Below are 11,858 nucleotides of genomic sequence, written 5' to 3' on the forward strand. Positions count from 1 at the left end.
TCCAAGGTGACTACACTTAGCACTTTTGTCTTTCCCTTTTCCTCCTGGGTCAGTCCACTGGTTCCTTCATCTCCCTTAATTTCGATGCCATAATCATTTGACCTAGTTAGCACCTGTCTTGGCAATGGATACATGTCTCCCCCCATCCTTGGTGGCTTATCACATTGCGGGCTGATGTGACCCAACTCTCCACAATTATAACATGTGGGCGTCTGCCTCCAAAACCTACTATTGCTTTGTCCAACACCATTCCTAGGCCTTTCTTCACCTCCTGGCTGATTTGCAAACCGCCCTCGACCTCGATTATTTCCCACTTGACCTAGCATGTTTAGGCTGAGATTCTTCATCAAATCAACCACTTGCCTCATGTCTTGCCTTAGGCCATCATCTTGCACTGCTGTAGTGACCACTGCTGGCATAACCTGAGTAGTAACAGGAACCACTGGTTCATGATGAACCCGTGACATACGACCTTGTAAAGAGTCCATAGGCTGAAATTCAGACCTCATGGGCAAAGACTCCACCCCTAACTGGCTCATTTTCCTCAGCTTCCACTCTTTGTTCCTTGCTACCTCTAGTGCATCTTCATATGTCCTAGGCTTCTTTAGCTCCACTCTCCAATGTATATTCTCCCAAAGACCAGCCAAGAACCTGTCCTTCTTCATCATGTCAGGCGGGGGTACCTGTGGTGCTAAAGCCTTGCACATTCGCTCCCATGCCAATGAAAACTTACGTATGTACGCATCTACTGGCTCACCTTCCTTTTGCACCAAAGCCTGTACTTCTTGCCACACCTTGTCAGGATCTTCTATCTTCACAAACTCCACTTCCAACCCATGTCGTAGATTGTCCCAACTCAACCTTACAGGTGGATCAGCCACACGCAACTCCTCTTCAAATGCTTTAGACCAAACTCGTGCATCACTCTTCAAACAAATTTGGAGAAGGCGTAACATTTGCGTAGGGTCATGAATCTGGTTGCTAATGCAGGCAACCTCCATCTTTTCCAAAAATTCTTCCACATCTTCATCACTTCTTCCATGAAACTCCGGATAAGAGAAAGCCATGGCTACCCAAATTATGATGCTTTGAGAACCCCTTTGAACACACGTGCAAGAACCCAAAACTTTTCACTACCCAATCCCCAGAAACTTCAATGGAGCTCAACTTTAGATAAGGACAAACACATGCACATCAAATGAGTTTTCATAGTTGATCATCGGAATGACAACAGGCAAAGGACATTCCAGGATCTCTCTCAATCTTCTTGGCCCAAACATAAAGACTATGCGCTGCTGGAAAAAGATCTTCCTGGACACATAAACATTAATCTGAATTCTTTGAGTTAAATGAAAAGGAGTGAACTGAGGGCCATTTTGATCATCTATTAAAGCCAACCATGAAGCTCCCAAGAAGGCACACCTGACTCAACCTCTGATTTTGCCAAAATTTCAGCAGCATAACAGCATAAATGGCTCAAAATACCAAAAAACCAGCCATCATAACTTGGGAAAATTTCGACAGAGTTTCCCCAGAAGTAGAGCAATAGGAACCCAAAATATAGACTGTCTATGTATGCATAAACTGTCAACAATAGAACCCGAGCATCAAGTAGGACTCACTAGTACATAGCCTATGGCGAGGTCACAAAAAGGGTGCTCCAGCTACCTGTATCACCGAAAGGATCTCCACATTTGAGAATCCCCCAGCTCAATAAAAACCTCACGCTATCGACCCTCACACGAAGGCTAATGCAAATCGCATATAGTCAAGTCTCAGAAATGAATATCTTCCAGACCAAGTCTCAGAAATGGCTGGGACTGCCAAATACAACCAAGTATGGCTCCACAAATGCGTACAATGGCAGTTTCCACAAGTAACGTACAATCCAGCAGACAATGCGCTCAAATAGACGCCAAGTGATGCATTCCCACAACAACTGCAAGTGACATCACTGCTAGTATATCACTGTACTCCAGCTACCTGTACCTGTAACCTGTAACCTGTAATCTGCAACCTGTAACCTGTAATCCCGAAGCTCGAAGCTCGAAGCTCGAAGCAGAAGGTACTCGAAGAAGATCCTCCGTGGGGGCGCCAAAAGAATGTGAGCGGGATGAAAACACACAGAGCGTCTCTATAACGACCCGACACACACTCTTGGGAAGATACACACACACACTATGGGGCACCACTCGGCTTACACAACACACCTAGCCGAGACAGGGAACACACCTCTGGAGTGAGAGGAGAGAGACTATCCACTTGCCCACTCCACACAGACACACACACACACACCCAAAAAAACTCAGCTCAAAAGAGGAGAATTTCTGATGTTTAGATACAAATGAGCTTGGGCCAACACCAATGGGACAAACAGCTCACACAATATGGGTAAAAGATACCAGATACAATCACAAACTGGAGAAGAAACTTCGCTCATAGGAGGAACTTACACAGAAAAACAGCAGGAAAAGAGTGAGGAATTTGGCAAAATGGACAGCGCCATCGCGTCCGGAACGGCCCAAAACCCCAGTCTACAATGTCAAAGTGCTCAAATCCGACCTCGGATGAGCAGTTTACGGCCAAAACAGGCTCCAAAATGAGCAAAAACACACCTGCGGCTGTTCCTCCTCTCTTCTCCACGTTTTTTCTGGTCTTCTCTCTCTTTTTTCAGTTCCCACACTTAGATTTATTAGTTGGGCACCCTTGGCCTTTTAGATGACCTCAAACGGACCCCGAACAGGCCAAAAACTGACCTCGCAGTGCATAGTTGTCACCTTTTTGCATCATTCGCACACCTGGCACTCAGCTTTTTTCCAATAATTCATCTCACCACCACGTGAAATGGCCCCAAAAAGTGGTCCTAATGATGACCTTTCTGCATAACTCTCACCAGAAAACACCCACGTTGTGTCCGTCCTCATCTACGTGCAAATATTGACCTCGTTCGCCCTCCTGACGCCACTAGATGCCATCTGACGCACCTGCTGACCTCACGTCGTCGGCCCGCGGATAGCTTCCTCGAGAAGTTTTACGCGCTACCAACTCCTCATTATTGTATAAAAAACACACTGGTACTGGTAATAGTGAAAATTGCTGCACTATGTACATGCTGTCCTACCTGTACACATGTGGGTCCCACATAACCACCTGGCTAAGGAAAATGGGCAATCCTTTATTTGATGCACCATGCATGGGTATGTACATATGCGCAATCCCTTGCTCCAAAAAACTCCTGACAACGTGACAATGTCGCCATAGGCGCTCTGCTTCAGCAGCATGGTCGTTCAATTGCTTTCCTAAGTCGGAAGCTCAATAGTGCAGAAAAGAACTATTCAGTTTATGATAAAGAACTTTTGTCTATCATTCACTCTCTGAAGCATTGGAAGCATTTTCTGTATGGAAGAGAGTTCACAGTTTGCACAGATCACCAAGCCCTCAAGTGGCTCCAATCTATGCCTAGTGCACATTGGAGTGATCGCCAAGCACGATGGTCACAATTTTTTGAGCAATTTGGAGATTTGATTATGTGCCTGGAAAAGCTAACCCTGTTGCAGATGCGTTAAGTCGCAAAGGACAGATCTTGGCTCTCGAGTCAAGATCCATACTTTCTCTTCAGGGTGTGTCTTTCGACAGCATGAAGAACCAGTACGCAGATTCCGAGTTTGGTAAGCAATGGTTGCAGGCTCTTGCTTCCCAAGGGCCTAGCAACTATCTCATTCATGATGGTTTGTAGTATTTTCGTCACCGTGTGTGTTGTCCTCTCTCAGGACAACCATATTGCACGATGCATACAACTCTCTCACGAGTGGGCACAGGGAAATGAACACCACTCTCGAAAAAATAGAAAGATTCTTTCATTGGCCTAAAATGCGCAATGATGTGTTTCATTATGTCACACAGTGCACTATTTGTCAGAAGGTAAAAGCTCCTCAGGGTAAGCGGCAAGGCCTCTTGCTTCCGTTGCCTATTCCCGATGGACCTTTTCAGGATATTTCCATGAATTTTGTGACTAACCTTCCACCTAGTTTGCATTCAAGGAACACTCAATGTTTGACAATTGTTGATTGTTTCAACAAGTTTTGTATGTTGATTCCTTGTAAGGCCACAGTCACCGCAAAAAATGTAGCACGGTTGTTCATAAAGCATTGGTACCCCCTTTGTGGTTTGCCAAAATCGATTGTTTTAGATAGCGATGTTAAGTTCACGTGCAAGTTTTGGCGCGCACTCTTTGAAAATTTTGGCACTAAGTTTTATTTTTCATCGGCTTTTCATCCACCGTCAGATGGTCAGACAGAGATTTACAATCAGTTGGATTTTAATGTTTTAAAGTCATATGTGCACGATCAGCAGTCTCATTGGGAGCTCTATCTCCCATTGGTTCAAGCTATTTTGAATGACTCTTTTTCCTCTGCCATTGGTCGAACTCCGTATGAGGCAGCTATTGGTCGTCCATTCCAGTCACTTTTCACTCGCTCGATCAGTCAAATGTCTAATGCCAATGCGGAAAGTCGGTCGTTGGATGAGATTTCTAAGAGTGTGAAGCTTCGGCTAAGCAAAGCTAAGGAGTCTTACTCACGACAGGCTAACAAGCATCGTCAGGATATTTCGATCAAGGAAGGAGATTGGGTTTATTTAAGAATCATGAAGCAACGTCTTAAGCAAGTTGAAAGAAATGTCCTAAGTTGTCTTTTAGAATGTATGGTCCATTTCCTGTCATTAAAAAGATAAATGAGGTTTCAATGAAATTGCAATTCCCTAACTCATGGTCAATGCACAACGTTTTCCATGTTTCTTGATTGAAAGTGTTTCAAGGAACACCTCTGAAGGACATTTCCAAAGAAGAAGAGCCCGAGATCATTGATGAAGCTGAAGTCATGGAGCCGGAGCAAGTGTTGTTGCATCGGTTTCGCCATGGTTCAAAGAAGAAAGTCAAACAATACTTTTTGAAGTTCAAGGATCGAGGAACCCACGCGACAGTGTGAGTCGATGAAGAGTTTTTCAAAGATTATCCCAACTTGTTGACAGCCTACAAGGAAGATCGGTACCAGTACCTCACTTTAAAAAGCAGGGGATGTCACGTGCACATCTAAACCTATGTGCATGTGGACAAGCTACTTCAAGTCCAGGGTTCATGTCATCTTAGGAAGTGTTCTGGCACCTTTGCCAAGCCTGTGCGCAGGCCGTGCATGTCCAGGCACTTAGAGTAGTTACATATCCTTTGGTTGCACACAGCATGATCATCAGCATTACAGTCAATAGCCATCAGGAGCATTTTACAATGCACAGAACCATTTTCCCTATTTTTCCATTTCACTTATTATTCATAAGTGACTTTGTTGGGAAACTGGGTAGAGCAAATTGGCTAAGGTAATATATAAGAAAACTAGCGCTAGCACTTTCTGGCAGAGGAGGCAGCAGATACACAACTTGCAGTGCACCTTCTCAACAAAACCGACACGACAACCTAGCGTTTTTCAGCCAACAAGATCACCTAGCGTTTTCTACAGCAGATAGCCAGCATTTTCTGCAGCAACAAGCCTAGCGTTTCCAGCAGTACCCCATCAGCCTGGCGTTTTTGCATTTGCAGATTGAAGATTCACATCAGCGTTTGTAGATTTCCGGCGACAAGATCAGCCATTGCATCAGCGTTTTCAGTTTTCAACACTTAGACTCCACAGTAGCAGCCCCAAACCTCGCAGATCTCACCTTCCCGTAGTAGATCCTCGCCGCGTGGTCAGTTCAACCAGCATTTTCAGTTTCAGCCCGCTGATCACAGATTTCAGCATCTGCGTTTTCAACGCATCGTCGTCATCGCCGTCCTCGCCGACACAGAGTCAGAATTCAACAGACACCAGATTTGCAGATTTCAGTCCCTAGCGTTTTCAAATTTCAGCCCGTCTCGTCACCGTCATCATTGTCGTCGACATCGTCGGCAAGTCCACTGCATGTATGACCATTGTACCAGATTTGTGCAATCAATAGCATAGAGTCTAGACCTCTCTCGCCATAGAGCGTGGGGCCCTTGGAGGAGTGTTTGACAACATTCTGGTGTCGTATTCTTCTCTTCTCTCTCTCTCTCTCTCTCTCTCTCTCTCTCTCTCTCTCTCTCTCTCTCTCAGCACCTTCATTCACAATGTTTATCCACTTTGTTTGTGATCATTTGCACTCTCTCACTAAAGGAACGGAAGGCTCTCCCTTCCATAAGTAAAAGGAACCCTTGAGCACAAATCGGAGCACTCATCTTGAGCAAAGTTCAACATTCACTTCCGCTGCACCCTACATGAACATAATGAACGAGAGGAGAGAGAGAGAGAGAGAGAGAGAGAGAGAGAGAGAGAGAGAGACGACACCGCATGTTGAGTCCCAACCACCCTCAAGGGTCACCCTTGCTCTGTTGCCAAAGCAAGTACTTGGCTTTAGATTACTTGCACAAATGCTAATACAATACTGAAATGCTGAATATAAATGCTTCATGCTAAGGCTGCTTTGATGTGAAAACGCTAACACTGATCTGATGCAAAACACTTGACTGAATTGATGCAAAAGTGTTGGACTGATCTGATGCAAAAACGTTGGGCTGAACTAACGCAAAATGCTGATGATGCTGGGGTGTTGGCGATGGAAACTAGGTGCTAAGGTGTTGTGGGCGCTCAATGCCACTGCAGCAACTGGGTTTTGATGTTCTAAAGACTAGGGGCCAAGTGACTCTTTTATAGGTTTTTTAGCCATTTAAATGTCATGTCAAAGTCACTTCATAATAAATGACTTAAGTTTTTGTTCATATGCCTATGCTCAAGGCTTTTTCCTCATGAAAGCTACAAAATTCATATCCCAATTCTGGCTTAGTGTGGCTAGATTTTAGGACCTTGCTTCCATCTGCTAGGTCCTTACCGAATAATAACAACTAATACAAGTCCTAGATGTACGCGGCAACTAAAATTGAGCTATCCAATAAGACAGGCTTAAAAAACTCAAACCAGTACATCAATCTAGCTGAAGTCTAGGTGGAAACAAAACTATATCTTCGCAGATCCACTCACCGAACCAATTTGAAGATTCAGCCACAGACCAATAACTTTGAGCTTCACTTCGAGGACCCGCATCCTTTCGTGTCTCTCCACCGCTAAATAAAAGAAGGGCTTTCGCATCTGAAGCAGCAGACTCAACTCCAGCTCTAATGTGATTGATGAATGTGAGCGCTTGACCTGGGTGTTTCTGATACGACTCTAAGAACCATGATCCTTCCATGTCAACCTTATCACATCCTGTGCTGGTGAACACAGCATGGCCAGCAACCATGACAAGGTTTTGAAGCTTGCGGTAGGGGTAGGGGTGATAGGGAAGGGGAAGTGAGGGCGCTGAGGCTGCCAAAAGGCTCTTATACACAATGCCAATCAGATAAAGGATGCAAACAGCAGTACAAAGAGAGCCGATGAGGATAAACAGTGTGGATACCTTGTGGCGATGTTGGAGACGCTGCAGCATTCTGGGTAGACCAGAACGCTTGAATTTACGAGGTGGGCGTCGTCCAGATAGGCCAATCTCAAGGTCTAAGAGTTGCTGCTGCTGTTGCAGAGGGCTATTCTCAGTATACATGGGTACAAAGGGCTTACTGCTGTAGCTATACTTCGATTTGAGCATGTCTCATCCAGCTACATAGTAGACAAGAACCCCTTTCGAAGCAAGGAACTCCTTGCTTCGTCCACAGTATGTATTCTTCTCTCTCCTTGGAGGAACGATCAACTACTGACCGTTCTCGAGATCTATAATGTTTTCCAATCGTAGTGTTAATAGACGAAGATGAGAAACATTGGCAAAGGGACACTAATAATTTGGGCCAATAGCAATTTGAAATTGGAAGAAAGACGTATGAATGTGGCAATAGTTAGAACATGGGGTAGCAGAGGTCAACATATAACATTAGCTACGGTGCAGACTTTTCAAATTACAATGTATTCGAAATTGAATGTATACCGAAACTAAGTCCAATTGAAGTTATCAAAAGGTATATGAATGCGAACACATGAAACTGGAACGTGGAAGACAAGACGAAGAAGACATTATCAGGATTTTGAAGATTTCAGATTTTTTCTATTTCTTTTAGGTATGTATATTTCGTGCAGTGAGGGGGGGTGAGCTTGCAAGATGTTATATCCTGTGGAGCTTGTGGTATTATACTTACATATCAATGATTTTCTATTATTCTTGCTACATGTAATGTTCTATAAGTGACGAGTGGTGAAAAAATGAAGTTTTCAGCAAAAGGTTTGAAGCAGAGCACATGATTACGCATCTTGGAAGGAGGGTTTCGTGTGTGCAATTTTGTGTAGTTCAAGAATCCCTTCATGTATGTGCTTGGACGACAGTCCGCAAGGTTGAGCAAAATGATTTGTTTGTCGCTAACATAGACTCGCTTCTCTAGGCTTGGTTGTTTTTTTGCTGCAGTGTTCTATTTGAAAAGGTCAAAAAGTCTCTGCATACAAAATGAAAACCATCATTATATGTGATGACATACATCAAATGCAAACTAAAAGTAGTAGTGCTTGACATATGCTATTATACCTTGTTGTTGCTCATGTTGCTGACAGGGGATGTCGGCCTGCAATAGAGAGGACAGAAAGATTAGAATATCAAAGAATAATATTCAGAGAGGTTAAGAAGAGCAGAACGTGATGGTATTTCTTTAAGATAAAAAATGAGAAGAGGACAACGTCATATTTCATAATGAACTACCATAAACAATATGTGGTCAAGAAGAGCAAAGCATAATGTTATTTGTTCAAGAAAGAAAATGACAAGATGACAATGTGTACTCAAGTGTGATGCACTCCATGAACAATTTCTATTGGAATGGGTGAAAAGTTGCAGGGGTTGGCATCGTAAGAATTTTCAAGTTATGTTAGTATGTGATTCGTAATAGCATGAGATAAGCAAGACCTGGTGCAAAAGCATCTCTGAAGACTAGCAGTATAGTGGATATTGTCGCACCTTGTGCCTTGTGACTAGTCATCGCATATGCCAATTCAATGGCAATGTGGATTTATGGCACCACGTTCCATTAACAGAAGTCCTTTTATGCTTTGTTCGATGAAGGGTGATTGTTTTTCGAGTGCATTGAATGACAGCAATGATACTATTAACTTGTCCTTCATCTGTATGTGTAACATGGTTGACTATGCATGATGCCCCATTTGTTGCACTCATTGTTAGGTCGATGTTCTCTATGATCATGCAACGGACACCTATGGCAATGGACAAAATTTTGTTGAATGTGGGTTCATGGAGCCATTGTTGGAGAACTTTGATATCTCTTCCATTTGTCTTTAGCTCGACCTAACTGATTTGATTTTCATTGTACAATTTGTTTAAGGAAATGTTGTTGTAATTTTGGACATCTACCATATGAGTGTAAATCATTGTAGTGGAACTGTTTATGTAGTCATGAACATCCTTCTCATATAGTATGCATGCGCTTAGAGTGGTCTCAATTTCTTGAACTGTGGGTTTCCTTTTGCGAACAATGGTCAGGAAGTTAAGCAACTCTGGATCGGTGGCATGCCTGACAAAGCAAGACGTACTATAAAAAGAGGCATGCAACCAGTGCACAGAGCTTGTGAGGTGACACGCGTAACAGAGTTTCGCTACATTGCAACACACGAGGGGTAGTTGGGCGAGTTCTCCAAGCAAAATAACACACTTTTTGCTCAAAGGATCGGCCAACCTCCTGCCTGTGACATTGACAATTTGCCTAACAAAAAGATCAAAAGTTGTTTTTGTGAGCATGGAGAGCTCATCAATGATTATCACGTCCACCTCTGTTGTATCGATATATCAATCATCATTTCGTGAATGGATAGTGGGTAGAGTTGATTTCTAGTTGGTATTTTGAACTGGTAATGAATTGTGGATGCCATGCTAATGAGCCTAGTTGCTACCGCTCTAGTCAATGCAGTAAGTACCACACTTATCCCTTGCTTAACATAGTCATACATCAAAAATTTGATGAAATGGGTTTTCCCACTGCCTGGGTTCGTGCGACAATGTGCAAACCTTTTGTGGCAGTCACCAAGCGGTCGTATATATTTTGTGGTTCGTTTGTGAGTGTCAAACCAGCAGAACTAGCAATTTTCTTACTATAACCATTGACTTTAGGCGATGGTGTTTTGTGTCTGAGACACTTTCTGATGAAGTTGTCATTGTTTCTTTGCTTTGCGCAATGTAGTCTTTTGGATGATCATTAGGACAAGCTGGTCTATGTGATCATAGATTAGCATGTTCCATTGCGTGTACTTTGTAATGTACATCTCCAGGTCTTCATTGCTCTGAATTAGATTCCTGATTTGGATGATCGTTTGGACAAGTTGTAATATGTGATCAAAGATTAGCATGTTCTGCTGCGTGTACTCTGTAATGTACATCTCCAGTTCTTCATTGCTCTAAATTAGATTCCTTATTTGGCACTCCATGAAGTAGGACGATGATGTATTTTCAGGTGATATTAGTTCAGCCTCTGCATGGAAGGATTTACAACAAAGCAGTACATTATAAAATAAAGCCTCTGTGCAGTGTCTTGGGTGGTATCCTATAAATTTGGTGAGCCTTTTTAGATGTGTGATGGTGTTCTCATAGTCATCTATTGAGCTCAAGGCTTTTATTGTGATGCAGAGGGCTTTTGAATAACATCAATTTTGTGGTATTCAAAGAATGTCAAATATTCTAGCGCGGCTGACCTGGCACAGTACAAGTCAACGGGGTGCATGACAACATTTTGTGATCTAGACATAATATGCTACCTAAGATCGGGAGGGGAGAAGTCTATGTCGTGAACATCCACATTTTTTGATATAATGGGAATCTGCAATCAATTCAATGCAGCCTCTATCCCTAAAATTGTCGGCCTGCAATAGAGAGGACAGAAAGATTAGAATATCAAAGAATAATATTCAGAGAGGTTAAGAAGAGCAGAACGTGATGGTATTCCTTTAAGATAAAAAATGAGAAGAGGACAACGTCATATTTCATAATAAACTACCATAAACAATATGTGGTCAAGAAGAGCAAAGCATAATGTTATTTGTTCAAGAAAGAAAATGACAAGATGGCAATGGGTACTCAAGTGTGATGCACTCCATGAACAATTTCTATTGGAATGGGTTGAAAAGTTGCAGGGGTTGGCATCGTAAGAATTTTCAAGTTATGTTAGTATGTGATTCGTAATAGCATGAGATAAGCAAGACCTGGTGCAAAAGCATCTCTGAAGACTAGCAGTATAGTGGATATTGTCGCACCTTGTGCCTTGTGACTAGTCATCGCATATGCCAATTCAATGGCAATGTGGATTTATGGCACCACGTTCCATTAACAGAAGTCCTTTTATGCTTTGTTCGATGAAGGGTGATTATTTTTCAAGTGAAGTGAATGACAGCAGTGATACTATTAACTTGTCCTTCATCTGTATGTGTAACATGGTTGACTATGCATGATGCCCCATTTGTTGCACTCATTGTTAGGTCGATGTTCTCTATGATCATGCAACGGACACCTATGGCAATGGACAAAATTTTGTTGAATGTGGGTTCATGGAGCCATTGTTGGAGAACTTTGATATCTCTTCCATTTGTCTTTAGCTCAACCTAACTGATTTGATTTTCACTGTACAATTTGTTTAAGGCGATGTTGTTGTAATTTTGGACATCTACCCTATGAGTGTAAATCATTGTAGTGGAACTGTTTATGTAGTCATGAACATCCTTCTCATATAGTATGCATGCGCTCAGAGTGGTCTCAATTTCTTGAACAGTGGGTTTCCTTTTGCGAATAATGGTCAGGAAGTCAAACAACTCTGGATCGGTGGC

At 42.8% G+C, this 11,858-nt stretch overlaps 1 protein-coding gene across 1 annotated transcript in view; it reads right to left on the reverse strand.

Moving 5' to 3' along the window:
• The window catches only part of LOC147451318 (uncharacterized protein C57A10.07), a 31,815-nt gene extending 24,047 nt beyond the window's left edge, over window positions 1-7,768 (reverse strand). Inside the window, exon 1 of the mRNA XM_086520287.1 lies at window positions 7,044-7,768. Within this exon, the coding sequence (XP_086376413.1) occupies window positions 7,044-7,644 (601 nt within the window). The 5' untranslated portion in view covers window positions 7,645-7,768. The remainder of the gene's footprint in view (window positions 1-7,043) is intronic.
• Window positions 7,769-11,858: the final 4,090 nt, after the last annotated feature.

This window comes from Adiantum capillus-veneris, chromosome 9 (assembly GCF_014529385.1).
Source record: "Adiantum capillus-veneris isolate H3 chromosome 9, ASM1452938v2, whole genome shotgun sequence".
NCBI lineage: Eukaryota > Viridiplantae > Streptophyta > Polypodiopsida > Polypodiales > Pteridaceae > Adiantum > Adiantum capillus-veneris.